Source organism: Poecilia reticulata, chromosome 13 (genome assembly GCF_904066995.2).
Source record: "Poecilia reticulata chromosome 13, P_reticulata-male-v2, whole genome shotgun sequence".
NCBI lineage: Eukaryota > Metazoa > Chordata > Actinopteri > Cyprinodontiformes > Poeciliidae > Poecilia > Poecilia reticulata.
Window position 1 is genome coordinate 1,141,378 of NC_088842.1, and position 13,725 is coordinate 1,155,102.

The 13,725-nt window shown below is 39.8% G+C and overlaps 1 protein-coding gene across 19 annotated transcripts in view; it reads left to right on the forward strand.

Moving 5' to 3' along the window:
- phldb1b (pleckstrin homology-like domain, family B, member 1b) overlaps positions 1 to 13,725 on the forward strand; it is a 127,753-nt gene that overhangs the window by 104,733 nt on the left and 9,295 nt on the right. For 11 of the 19 annotated variants that reach the window (XM_081614444.1, XM_081614446.1, XM_081614445.1 and 8 more), the window contains 5 exons: positions 409 to 549; positions 2,806 to 2,922; positions 3,501 to 3,606; positions 6,510 to 6,834; positions 12,419 to 12,512. In XM_081614444.1, coding sequence (XP_081470570.1) covers positions 409 to 549; positions 2,806 to 2,922; positions 3,501 to 3,606; positions 6,510 to 6,834; positions 12,419 to 12,512 — 783 coding nt within the window. The remainder of the gene's footprint in view (positions 1 to 408; positions 550 to 2,805; positions 2,923 to 3,500; positions 3,607 to 6,509; positions 6,835 to 12,418; positions 12,513 to 13,725) is intronic. The other 8 variants (XM_081614440.1, XM_081614448.1, XM_081614451.1 and 5 more) reach the window with 6 other exon arrangements.

Genomic DNA, 13,725 nt, shown 5'->3' on the forward strand with positions numbered 1-13,725 from the left:
ATGCAGCAGCTGAAAAACCCGCTGGACTCGACACACCAGGTGCAACCAACAGCACTGAGTGGTTCACTGAGTGTCTGCCACTCAGGTGAACCCAACACACAAGAGGGAATAGCGACAACAGCAACAAAAGTTAAACACTTTTCAACTTTTCCATGGCGGTCTCACCACATTCATCCTGGCGGTCTCTAATTCAGATTGGATTACCTTTATGAGCCGCTCAAACATTGGTCAGTCATAAAGTCTGCGTCTAGCAGCAGAATATTAAGTAGAACTTAAAATGTGTTTGAAACAAGCATTTCATCCCCGTTTCTGCTCTCTTTCAATGCTTTCTAATGTTTTCTTGCTTCCTCCCTGCTTTCCACCTTGGTGCTCTGCCTCTGTCTGCTGCTCGTCTGATTTGCTCTCCAGCACCAGTGTGAGCCCAGTAGGCCTCACCTCCCCACATTAGACTTAGAGCAGTGGTACCTGGAGCTGATGACCGGCCCCACACAGCTCGGTGCCCCCCTTCTGCCGGCCAAGTCGCCGTCAGGCCGCAGACCGGTACTGCAGGTAGCCTTTCACTCCTCACCATATCTGCTGTGTTTTCTGGGCTGCCAAACGTCACTGTCCTGCTGACTCACTGTCAAAAAGCAAGATTGTGTTTTGTGTGTGTCTTTTTTAAGTTGCCCACCTTACAAAGAAAAATAACCAATAACTCATTCAGTCTGCAGTTTAATATTTTTTACAATGGTTGAGATTCAACAAGGTAAAATTCATTTTTTCCTAATTAAGTACATTTGTGTCTTGATGCAAGACGATGCTCCATACTGGGTTCAGGAAAGCTGGGCTGGTTACCAGTACCAAAGTGACTTTCTAAAGAGTTGTTGTTTAATATGTCCTGTTCCTTTGGTTTAACATAAATCAATTAATCGCATGATAAGTTAAAACAAGCTCAATATTTTCTATTTGAATGATTTATCACTTTTCTCTTTCTCTCTTTCTACCAAAAACTAGATGACAAAAGTCTTCAATTTGAAGCTCTGGTCTCAAACTGAAGACCAAAGCTTCAAAAAGAAGACAAAATGTTTTCGTTTATTTTGAAGGACAGTTTTATTTACAGAGACATAACATTGGCCGATATTGATGTTGGTGACGATATACTGTACATTCCTAGTGCAGACAGTCAGTCTGTTATCCCTCAGACGGTGGCTGATTGTAAAGACTTTTTTAAGGTAGACATATTGCTGGATAAGATCGATTTGTCATCTAAGAATCCAGTGATTTATTGGTGCTTTCCTTATTAAAATGTTTCTTAAGCAGCCCGGAATGTGGACTACATGCTAACAAGGAAATCAAGCATCTCTAAAATGAGGCTTTTCACCTGATATTTTGTTGTGATATTTTCTTATTTTATTAAAAAATAAAAATATTTCAGTAAAATGGCTAAAAAGCATAAAAATCCATAGACTCTGTTTTCATTGAACGCTTTTGAAGCTGTTGGCTACGGTGGCCGACAGGTGCAAATGCGCAGCAGCAGAGAAAATATGCAAACAAAAAAAGAGACGCAAACAAATGAAATCCAGCAAACAAGAAGAGATGACGCAAACAAAAAGCAAATGAAGTGCAGCAAACAAAAGAAGATGCAAACAAAAAGTGCTGAAAACTAGGGGGAGTCTAACAAAAAATCAGCTGTGTCCAAATTTAGGGTCTGGATCCTTTAAAACAGGTTTTCACAAAAGCAGCAATGGTGGCAAAATTATTTGTTCTGTGTTACACTTAAAATTACAGAAAATGATTGTTTACAAAGTTTTTAGGTGAGAATTTAGATCTGAAATACTCAGTACAAATGAGGAGTACATCAATAAATCACTTAATTCCAATATTGCTCCGACGTTTTCAGACCTGTCTGCTCCCGCTGCATTAGCAGCAGCTGTCAGCTGGTCGGGCGCTCCAGGTTCGGTACACAGAGAGAGAAGCATGTCTCCCGGCAAATCGTTTTAAAAACTCCTAATAGTTTTCCTCTATGAGTGGAGGTGGAACACAGATATTCAGCCAGGTAATAGCTGTAAAATGTTTTGGTTCACTGAATTTATTCATTCATTCATTCATTCATTCATTCATTCATTCATTCATTCATTCATTCATTCATTCATTCAATATCCCGCAGTGCTGATGAGGCATCTTCTGCTGTTTTGGTCGAGCAAAGCAGGAGGGACTTTTGTTTGCATGTTTTCTCTGTTGCTGCGCATTTACACCCGTCGGCCACCGCAGTTAGCTGAGCTGAGATGCAACACAGTAATCTCAGCTGATAGTCCAGGTTCCAGTTTTAGTTACTGGAAAATAAGCTGATCCTCTACAACAAACAAAAAAACTCATGAAACAGAAATTGTTTGCTTATAACAAAAGGCTATCGAAAACTTAAATTTGATTGAACTTTGAAGCTTTAGATCAGGGATGTCCAAAGTGTGGCCCGGGGGCCGTTTGCAGCCCTTGGAATGATTATATGTGGCCCCCAACCTTGAATCAACAATGGTTGAGTTTTGGCCTGCAGATAGACACATTTTGTTTTTATTTTTTTTAAGAACAGATTTTCACTGACAAATTTAAAAATTCTTAAAATCAAAGCTACATGCTTCAACTGCAAAATGTTTATTAGCTATTTCCTAATAGCCAATAAAATATAAAAGTATTGCCCTACTTTCCTAGTACTGCAACATTTTTTCAGACTCACAAATGAGAAAACATTACAACATTTCACAACACTCCCATCTACTGTCACATGGTTGCTACTCTGTCATCACTTTGTGAAACGTTCCCCTTTGTCAGGTGTTTCGCTCCAAGCTGGACAGTGATCCCGGCGTTCCGCTCCATCAGTCCAAGTCAGGCTCCTCGTCCCCCCTGCAGCACGGAGCGGCGACACTGGGGCGCAACACCAGCTCCAAGGTACGCCGGCTGGATAAATCCTCCTCCCAGAGGCCAGGTGTCGTCCTCCCCCTGCCAGGTTGGGCAGGTTTCCACCCAGTCAGGCTGCTTTTGAACACGTTTGGTCGAGAAAAACAGCTTTGGGCGGATTGTTAAAATTTGAGCTGCTTTTCACAACATGTGGCAGCTTTTTAGAAAGTGTTCAGAGGAAAATTCTTTCGAAATGGTTGTCATTGTGCAGCAGAGTAGCACAATTTTTTTAAATGAAATGCCATGATATTGCAGTTATTTTATTCATTTATTTCAAACTGTGTGGAATCTGTCAAAAACGACATCATCAAGTGTCAATATAATATAATAAAGTACAACCAAAAATGGTTCTGAATCCAGTCAGTGACGTATGGGACACAAGATTATACATTCATATATGTATTTAAATATATCTGGCAACATCAACATAAATCTGATCATTGGTTGAGATTTGGGCAGATTTTATTTTGTTTTGTTTTGATTTCTTGGAGTTGTTTTTGGGATGGAAACTGTCAGTCAGATCTGGCAACCCCAGGTGCCATGTATTTACCCCATTTTCTGTGACCCAGCAGAGCCCCCTGCTGGCCGCCGGCAGCACTGGGAGCCTACCCAGGAACCTGGCTGCGACTCTGCAGGACATCGAGACCAAGAGACAGCTGGCTCTGCAGCAGAAAGGTAACAGGCTGGAAGGATTGTAATATTTAGTCTGTAAATATCCCTTCATCTGTCAGAAGCTTCTACAGGTCAGACACAATATGCATAACTCAGTTCATGCAGACATAATGTGATGAAAGGTGGCAATGGAAGGTAGACTGAGGTTGGATATTGTTCCGTCTGCCTCTCGTCTCTGAGCTGCATGTGTGACTAAGTGGATCAGAGCGCAGTGTCTTATTTAGCCCACCCACGGCTGCTGGAGCCGGATTTGTCTCCGTCGGCTGTCCAGCTCCTTCTCACGTCTCGCCTCTCCTCGCACCGCTGCAGCACAGACTCCCAGATCTCCAGACAGAAGCTCTTAGAGGAGAGCTCAGCAGGTAGATGATGTCATCGTGTGCAGGACTCTACGTTGTCCTCCTCATTTGTCCGGCTGCTGTCTCTGAAATGAAACAGCTTAATGTCCTCGTATTTATATATTTATTTTAAATTCTAATTTAGAAAGAAACTAGTTTTGTGGCAGTGGGAGCTTTTAACTTGACAATTTTGGCCCTCATGGCAAAAGTTTGAACACTAAACTTTCAGCCATCTGTATGTGAGTGGTTTAGATCAAAACATATGCTGGTGTTCTAATGGTCTACTCAAAGTTCAGAACTAAACCCACCTGAGGATTTGTGGCAAGACCTGACATTTGGGATCAGTAAAAAATTTTTTGCAATTTATAACAAACAAGCATATTCAAAGAGTGGTAGATGGTGATGAGTCTCCAGTAGCAGTCAGTCTTGCAATAAATCTGATGAACCCTCTGATTGTGGCCCTGTTCACACAACAACAATTTCTGGTGAAAATGGAAGAGTTTTGTTGTGTATGTACTGTACATTTACATGAAACCACCAAATGTTTTCTCTGACAACAGCACAGTTTGAAAATGGGTTCCAGAGTGCGATGTTTCTGAAACATAACGGTGTCCGTTATCTTGTAAACAGAATAGATGGATCTTTTCTGTCAGGGAATCCCTAGGTCATGCACAGTATGGTGCAAAACATGGCTGCTTCCTATAATCCACAGAAGAAGAAGAAACTACTGACAATGCTGGTGTTACTACAATTCGTGTTTCCCCACCAGATTCGGTTCCCTCAGCGTCTCTTCACCGCTCCGCACCGCCCAGGTGCCAAAATACATGTGTACTTGTTCACCAATCATAACAAGCAGTCACTTGTTCAGTGCTCTTATCTAGAGAACTACGGACACTGTGAAAGCTCAAACAATGTGTTTCAGCAAAGTTATCCCACTTTTTTCCAATGGCGCCCTAATCAGACACACACAGTGCGTGTTTTCCCCCAATATCTGGGGGAACGGTACCTGATGGGGAAACGCGAATCGATGTGCTTTCAAGTAGATCTTTTTTTTTTTTAACACATGCGCACTTAGTTCTAAAGAACCTAGCACCAACTAGGTGGCGTGGCGAGAGCGCTGCACCTTTTCGATGCGTACCCTTACTGTGTAAACAAAGACTGTAATTAGAACGTCTTCATGTAAATGTAAAAACAGAAACTAAACAAAAATAAAATTTTTGTTGGATCATTGTTATGTAAACAGGGCCTGTATTAAGACTCTCGTGACAAACTGGGTCAAAATTTGAACTTTTGAGATGTAAATCAGCTTCTCCCAGTTGTGAAAACAACATATTGTTGTCACGGTTGTGCATCATAATAACTAACCCGAAATAAAAAAGTAAGAACATCCAGGGAATAATAGTCTAAACATTGCCTCAAAAAAAAAAGAAGAAAAGACTAGAAAAAGAGCCAATGAGAATAACGCAGCAGGGCTCCATCATGCTGCCACCATGAGCGAGGCAGATCCTCGGTTCATTCATTCAGAGCTGTCTTGATGAAGGGGTCTGGAATCAGATAACAATCTCACTTTTGTAAATTTTATTTCAAAGCAAAAGGGGGAAAAAACGCTCAATTTTACTTCTACTCCACAATTGTGCACTATTTTGTGTTTGTCACACAAATGTGAATCAAAGACAGCAGTTACGTTAGAGTACAGCTTCTCTATGAATCTGTTACTGCTTCTATAAACGAGGGCTCTGTCAGACTCTGCCTCATTAATGAGGCTGAATGGAAAAGCAGACAAAGCTACAATAACAACCAGGCAGCCAATCAGCATCCAGCCTGCAGGCTTCAGCGTAACAAAGCCCAGACTCTGCATGTGGCTTTGTGATGATAAAAACCTGGCAGCCTGACTTCTTGGCTCTGTTGACTGGTCCATCAGAGGCGACGTTCATTTCACACTCCAACCTTCGTTTTTCCTCCCCTCTCTATGGTCTCATTCAATCTTCACCAAATAACAACAAGAAAAATTGTATTATCTTTTCTTTGTAACATGGATCCTTTTTCTTCTTCCATCAGTTTTCTCTGCTAGTTCTTTCTGCCAGAGATTACTGCATGTTGAGAGAGAATTTCAGAGGAGCTGGGATGTTCTGCTTGCTTTGGGCCTGAGCACATAGCTGGATGTGTACTAAATCAATAACAATATATATTGGGATAGACAGGTGATCAATATCAATAGACAATACAACTTTAAAAATATTCAATATTCAGTATATAGAATATCCCCTGAACTACTATCCAGAACTGCACAACATTCTGGGAGATGCAGGTGGAGGAAAGGCTTTAGCTGTTCAACCTCCAATAGACAGTAAACCAAGGTGGATAACTTACTTACTCTCTGGTTACCTAGCAACAAACTGCTGAGTAACTTGCGCAGCAGCAGTTTCAGGTTCCGCCACCGTGGCTCAGACCTACTGGTTGAGATACATCAGATGCGTTCAGACCAGATCAGCTTGTTGTCCTGTTCTCCCTCTAAAATCCAAATCAAGAAAGGAATTCACCACTCCTTTTCTCTCTTCCTCTTCCTGTCAGGTCAGCAGGTGATCGAGGAACAGCGCCGCCGTCTGGCTGAGCTCAAGCAGAGAGCCGCCGCCGAGGCCCAGTGCCAGTGGGAGGCGCTACACGGCTCCCACCCTCACCTCCCGGCCTCATACTCCCCCCTCATGGCCAACAGTCCCACTCTGAGCCACAACTCGTCGGGCCCCCCATCCCTGGTGCACCACTCCATCCTGCACCACCAGCCTCCATCGGCTGGAGAGCAGCCATACGACACCCTGAGCCTGGAGAGCTCAGACAGCATGGACACCAGCGTTTCCACGGGCAACAACTCGGCCTGCTCACCCGATAACATGTCCGGGTGGGTACGACAGCAACACACACGCTGAGGCACACTTTTCATGGCAGGAAGGATCTTTACATGCCTGAATGTAAAAAAATAAAAAATCTATCTGAACTTTGATTTAAAAATTTGATGAATATGTTAGCATTCATCTAATTTGTTCTAGATCAGTGTTTCTCAACCTTTTTCGGGCCAGCGCCCCCCTAGCCTTTATCCAGGTCCCTCACCTCCCCCCACCAAAAAATTTGTAGGCTACTTTGCACTGACTATTATTGGGGCATGCCATAGCAATGCATAGGGAGAGCAGTGACTGACTTGTACGAAGCTTATAGTCGTCTTGAACTGAATTTCATTGAGTACTGGGTTCAGCTGTGCCTCCATGCATTGCATGGCAGGCACCTATTGTTCTTCACCCAATAGAATGTCTGGATATTATTTATTTTTCTTCCGTCAACCGTAATGCGGCCAGAACCGCTGCGTGCACCCCCACAAATGTGGTATCAAAAATTGCGGCTTGATCACGGGGGCAGGGGGGAGGGAAGCTATTATTTCTGGTGGTATTTGGAGTTACCACAGCAACACAAATTGGGTAAGAAGACCCCCCAAAAACCCCATTCATTTCAATGGAGCGAGATCCTAAAAATACCTTATTTTTGAGTAATCACTGTGTCATCATAAATTCACCTAGAAATGCCATTCAAACTTCAGTTTGTAGATACGCCTGTCATCTTATCTAAAGTGAAGACGGTGCAACGAAACGATTTACGGATTGTCCACAACTTGTCTCCACAGCGTCACGCTGAGTGTCTTAAGTATAGAAACTCTGTCTCCAGCATACTGTCTGACAGGTTATGACAGAGAGAGCCAGCCCAGGTCCAGATAATTAATTACCATAGCAACGCGTTCCAGAAAGAGGCAGGGAGTAGTCTCACAAACAGGCGCTGAGGCAGGTCTCACAATGCATTGTGGGAAGAATAAATATTTCCTGTGACTATTTATATTTTGCTTATATAAAATTACTTCTTTGAATTTTTGGGTGTGAATTAAAATCCTTTGTATATGAAGCTTGAAAAATTTTGAGAAATAAACAATTACCGACTGTCTTTATTTTTTTTTAATTTCGGACCGTGAGTGAGAACCACATGTGCGAAGCTTATAGTCGTCAGTCATAAACTAAATTTCATTGAGTACTGGGATCAGCTGTTGTTTTGTTGCAGTGAACTAGATCAGTCATAGAAATACGGTGATGGATCCGGCAAGAACTTCAGTCACTTCGCTTTGGTGATCAACAGTGTCAAACCTATTAGAATGTATAATACTGACTTGCAATGGACAAGTCCATCACCATAGGCAGTGCAATAGTATTAAATCTATGTAGTATTTTGTCTCAGGTTATAGAACTGACTTGCGCAAGCCAGAGCATTATCATTTCACCTTAAATGAGCTTTGAACTAATTTTTGTACTTATTAACCATGTTTTGTATATTCAATGGACTAAGTCAATGACAGACAATATGCTACTGATAGCAATCATGCTAAGATTAGCATTTTGGCTAATTTCACCTTATGCATTAATTTTAACAAAATCAATGGTGCACGTACAGCTTCATCAACATGTTTCTGACTCTCCACAGGTTTTTGACTACAATTTAGCTCAGCTTAGCATTGATGCTAATATTAAGCATCAGAATGATTTTCTTACTTATTAGCAATGTTTTGTATGCTGAATGGAGTAAGTAATGACAGACTACATGCTAGTGATGCCAAATATGCTACTGATAGCAATCATGCTAAGATTAGCATTTTGGCTAATTTTAGCTTATGCAACATACTAAATGGTACAAGTACAGCTTAGTGAACATGCTTCTGACTCCCCACAGGTTATTGACCACATTGCAACTTTCTTTAGCATTATTGCTAATTTTTAGCATCAGAGCGCTTTATTAAAAATCCGACGGGCACACTTTGGCAGGCCCCGTTTAAATTTCCTCAGGAATTTTCTAGTTTTATTATTATTGCTATCACTATTGTAGATGTTTTGATTGTTATGCTTGTTTCTGTATTTATCATCAAAAATAATTTCCCAGAGAACAAAAAACCCATGAGAATAGAAATTATTTTCACAGATATTTATGAAAAATGCAATGAATGGACATTCAATTTAAAATTGGGGTAACACTTTATTTGAAGAGGGGTGAATAAGACTGTCATGACACTTTCATAAACATGACATAACACCTGTCATAAGCCTTCATGAATATTTATGACTGTTGTCATAAAGTGTCATTCGGTAAATTATGACACTTTTAATACAAAGTTGACATTATTCAAAATGTCTTTATGACAACTTGACATTAACCAAGACCTCATTACTGTTTAAACTTTACCTTTAATAACATAAAGTTGCCTAATTTTTAAAGTGCAATCAGTAATACTTTTAGAACAAATTCATATCAGTAATGATTTCTTGGTTAATGTCAAGTTGTCAAAACAAAGACATTTTGAATAATGTCAACTTTGTATTAAAAGTGTCATGATTTATCGAATGAATATTTATGACAACAGTCAGAAATATTCATGAAGGATTATTCATGTTTATGACAGTGTCATGTCAGTCTTATTTATCCCCCTTCAAATAAAGTGTTACCTAAAATTGGTAGGCCTAACAGCAGCCAATCAGAGTATGCAAAATATTCTTATTATCTGTCTCATTTTCTAGTTGTTAAATATTCCACAAAATGACCAGATAAAAGATGTTCAACATGCCAGTTTAAACTTTGATCTATTTGCAAACCGACTGAGCTCTGCAACATTAAAACATGGATAGAACTGTAACTACATTAATCATAGCTCTTCTTCTCTTCAGTGTTTGTCAGTTTCTGGTGGTGCAGCTCTGTGCTGCCTTCAGGAGAATGGGACATCAGAGTATCATCCATAAAACTTCACCCACATGGCATTTATTGTGCAAACCAGAGCTTTCAGTGGAAAAACTAAAGTTCCAGATCCTTTTAATGCCATACAAATATGAGACAGAAACATGTATAATATCTTTATATAGACCTGTCTATTGATTATAGATTAATAGTTTTACTGGACAGAAATTACAAAGAACAAATCTGATTCTTAATAAAATCCTAATGAGTCAAATTGAAAGTGTCATGGAGTCATCAGCCTCATGACATTAACACTGACATGAAAAATAATATTGAAGAAATAAATATATCAAATCTAATTAAAAACATAAATAAGTGATCAGTTCTTTACTGTTATGGTCTGTAAGATATATTTATTCTCAGTACTAGATGTGGTCTCAACAAACCCATGACATTTCAACAATATTATTTTACCTTTTATCTGGAAATAATGTCTGTTTATTCTTGCCATACAGTCTCTGTATTAATTATTGCTCAAAAGGTCTTGCCATACCAGTTTATTCCTCCGTATTTACTTTAGTTTCTTAGTTTATTCTTGCATTTTGTTCTTCATTCATTTCCATTTAGTTTCCTTTGATTAGTATTATCCTCTCTTGGTTTATTGCTATGTCCACTTTAGTTTATTTCCTGTTGCTAGATTTATTTGATCGTTTATTGACCATCAGTAATCTTCACTCATCACCTGCTGCACTGCCTAATCGTGTTGTCATGTGTTGATTTTCACTGTTCAACGTTGTATTCTCTGTTTTTATGCCATAATTCACATCTAGTTCGTCGCTCCATTTTATGTCTCGCTTCTCCTGTTTCAGAGTTTTGTGCAATGTGAACGTCTTTTTTTTTTTTTTCCAACCCCCTATGGTGCGCAGCGTTCGGGAAGCGTATCGATGGGGAAAAGGCAGACTGACATAAACCTTTTAAAACAACAGAAACAATTTCTGCATTCTGATTATTGAAATTTAAAAGTGCTGTGTTGTTCTATCAGCCCGTTTCATACCGGACCACTTGCAGCACCGTGTTAATGCTATAAAATGAACGCTCTCTATCGTGGTATCACCCATGGAGAGATTTCTTTATTTAAATGGGTTCATTTTTCTGAGGGATACAAAGTCAGGGTATCGTCATTTTCGTAATTACATGTTTATAAGAGCGATTTTCTGTTGTCCTTCCATGGAAGCGTTCAGCTTTCAAACAGAAATAAAACACTTTTTAATATAAGTTGCTGCTTTGACATGATCACAGAACTGCCAAAACATATGTATAAAAATACCTGACAAAGTGAATCACAGCAACGTCATCAGCCGGTGTAACGCTGAACTGATGCGGTGAAGCTACCAGTAGCAGGAGCGGAGCTGCACCAAGAGCTACAAACACTGAATAGAAGAAGAGCTGCCATCGATACAGTTGCAGCCAAGCATGATTTAATGTTACACAATACAGTTTTAGCAAGTTGCTCAAAGTCTAAACTGGTATTGTTGTGCATTTAAGATGTAAAGTTTACCTTCGACCAAACGCCCCCCAAAGTAATCCCAGCACCCCCTTTTGTAAAAATTTCCACCAGCACCCCCTGCCGTCCTCTGAACTCCCCCTGGGGGGCGGTACCGCCCACGTTGAGAACCGCTAATCTAGATACTGGAAGGAATCAGAGGCATTAATGCTACTTCTGCTTCTTTTTGTTGCTGCTTGGATTTGCATTGGTTGTTACTAACAATAAGCTGTAATGTTACTACAGCCTGATTTGGTTTGTTTTTGAAAACCCATTTAAAACAGCAAGCAATGTATTTCTTCAGACGGCCGTAGAAATACAGGTAGGAGGAGGAGATGTACTTTTTCATATTACCTTGTCATAATATGGTGACAGTTTAGCAAATATGTAAAAACATTATTATAAAAGTTACATACTGCAGCTTTAAGGATTTTTTTTCGGTAAAGATTGCCTTCTCTATTTTTCCATCAGTTCTTCAAAATCTAAAAGGCTTTTCATGATCCAAGAGAAACTGGATAAATGAAATGTGTACTTTCTAATTGGATTAGCCATTCAATACGAGTTGGATACTAGTGAAAGCTTGTCACAATTAGCCAATAATCATAATGGATTAACACATCTGGGCGAGCTCAGGTGACTGCGTGGTTGAAATTCCGTTCACATATTGCATCAAACTCCACATGGTGACAGAAATGGGCAAACACCCAGAAGGTGGCGGCTGATCTGGATGGAAGTTGGCAGACGTGCAGACCGGTGATGGGGATGTAAATGAAAGGCCGATTGCTACAACTAGTCTTTTCTGAGGCATTTCTATGCAATATTTATCTGTTGTTTTTGGTTAAAGTTACACACATCCCTCCAGGCTGACAGAAGAGCTGCATGTGGCTCCAGAACTGCAGGTTGCAAACGTTTGAACCAATAAAACGAGACGTTAACACTCGCAGACACATGCAAACACACAGCCCAAAACCACAACCAGACAGCCAGCTTTGAACCAGGTGGAGGTGGAGCAGCACCTCTGGAGCTCCCTGATTAATGACCGGCCTGCTCATCAATACCTCCCTGCTGACGAAACAATCATATTTATCGCTGTAATTCCTTTGTTTTTAAAGATTTCTTGTGATCTGCATGGATTGAGGTGTTTCCACAGGAGGTGAGGTAGTCATTACTGTGCTGTGTCTGCCAGCAGTGTTGGAGGAGTGGACGTGCTGAAGATCGAGGAGATGGAGAAGATGCTGAAGGAGGCGCAGCTGGAGAAAGCCAGGCTGATCGAGTCGCGGGTAAGGATCCGACTTGATCCATCCCGGATCCGTTTTCAGTGACGGATGAGCCTGTGTTGCAATCTCATCCATAACTGAGCAATATGGAAACATAAAAACATAAAGACTGTGACTGCAGCTCAGGTCTTTGGTTCACAGCCTCTGTTCTCTGCTGAAGGAGATCAGTGGAGCGATAAAAATACAAGTTCACCTCACCTAACACTAATTTAACACCTTACAGTGTTTTACATTTATTGTGGGGCTGAAAAAATTTATCAGCAATTAATCCAAAACTTGGCAAAAAAATAAATGTTTTGCATTTAAGATTTTAAAAAAAACGTCTTTGTTTATAAATATGTTCCACCCAGAATTCAAGTGGCAGTTTTAGCTTCACTTGCTTCAAATTCTGAAAAGAAAAAACATCTGCTATTAGTAAACCTTTTGCTATTCAGTTATTAATCAATCAATCAATCAATCAAAAAAAAAAAAGAAATCAGCCCTGCACTGTATTGTCAAGTCCAGCAGAAAGGTCTGAACTTCACCTGTTGATGTTAGACGTGTTTTTAGCTGCAGATTGGTCCTTTGCTCTAAATGACCAAATGTTCACTAAAGGAAAACTGTTATTGCATTTTAGGTAATAAAATGTTTATTTTCTTTTTTTAAAAATATAATAAAATCACCTGTTGATTTGCATCTTTTAGCTTATTTTTATTATTGTATTAAAAAAAGCTTACGTTTTTTTATACAATAAAGCCTTCTTTATTGTGATCAAAGACAAATTTATCACATAGGTATTCATATCAACCAACATAAAGTAGAGCATAATTGATAGTGGAAGGAACCATTCCTGTCTTTTTTATCATTTTATTTTGTTCAAATAAATAGAGAAATCTTATAAGTGTGGTGTACAATGCGCCTCTTTTTCTTGCAATACCCCTAAATAAATAATAAGGTAAATTGTGTTAACACCATGTGTTATAGACCCCATGAGTCTGAGACCAGCTGTCCTGGATGGGGTCTTGATGACTTTTGTTAAAATCCTATAGAACTCAGCAATGTTTTAACCTGCAAAGGTAATAAATAACTGTAACTGTTGGCCTTTTTAAATTACAATGTTTTGTCTCTTTTATGTAGAAGTTTGATTTTCTTTATCTTAAAACGTAAAAAACAAAAATCGAATTGTCTTGATTTAAAAACCTAAACAAATTTCCTGTAGGAGAAGATCAAACTCTGT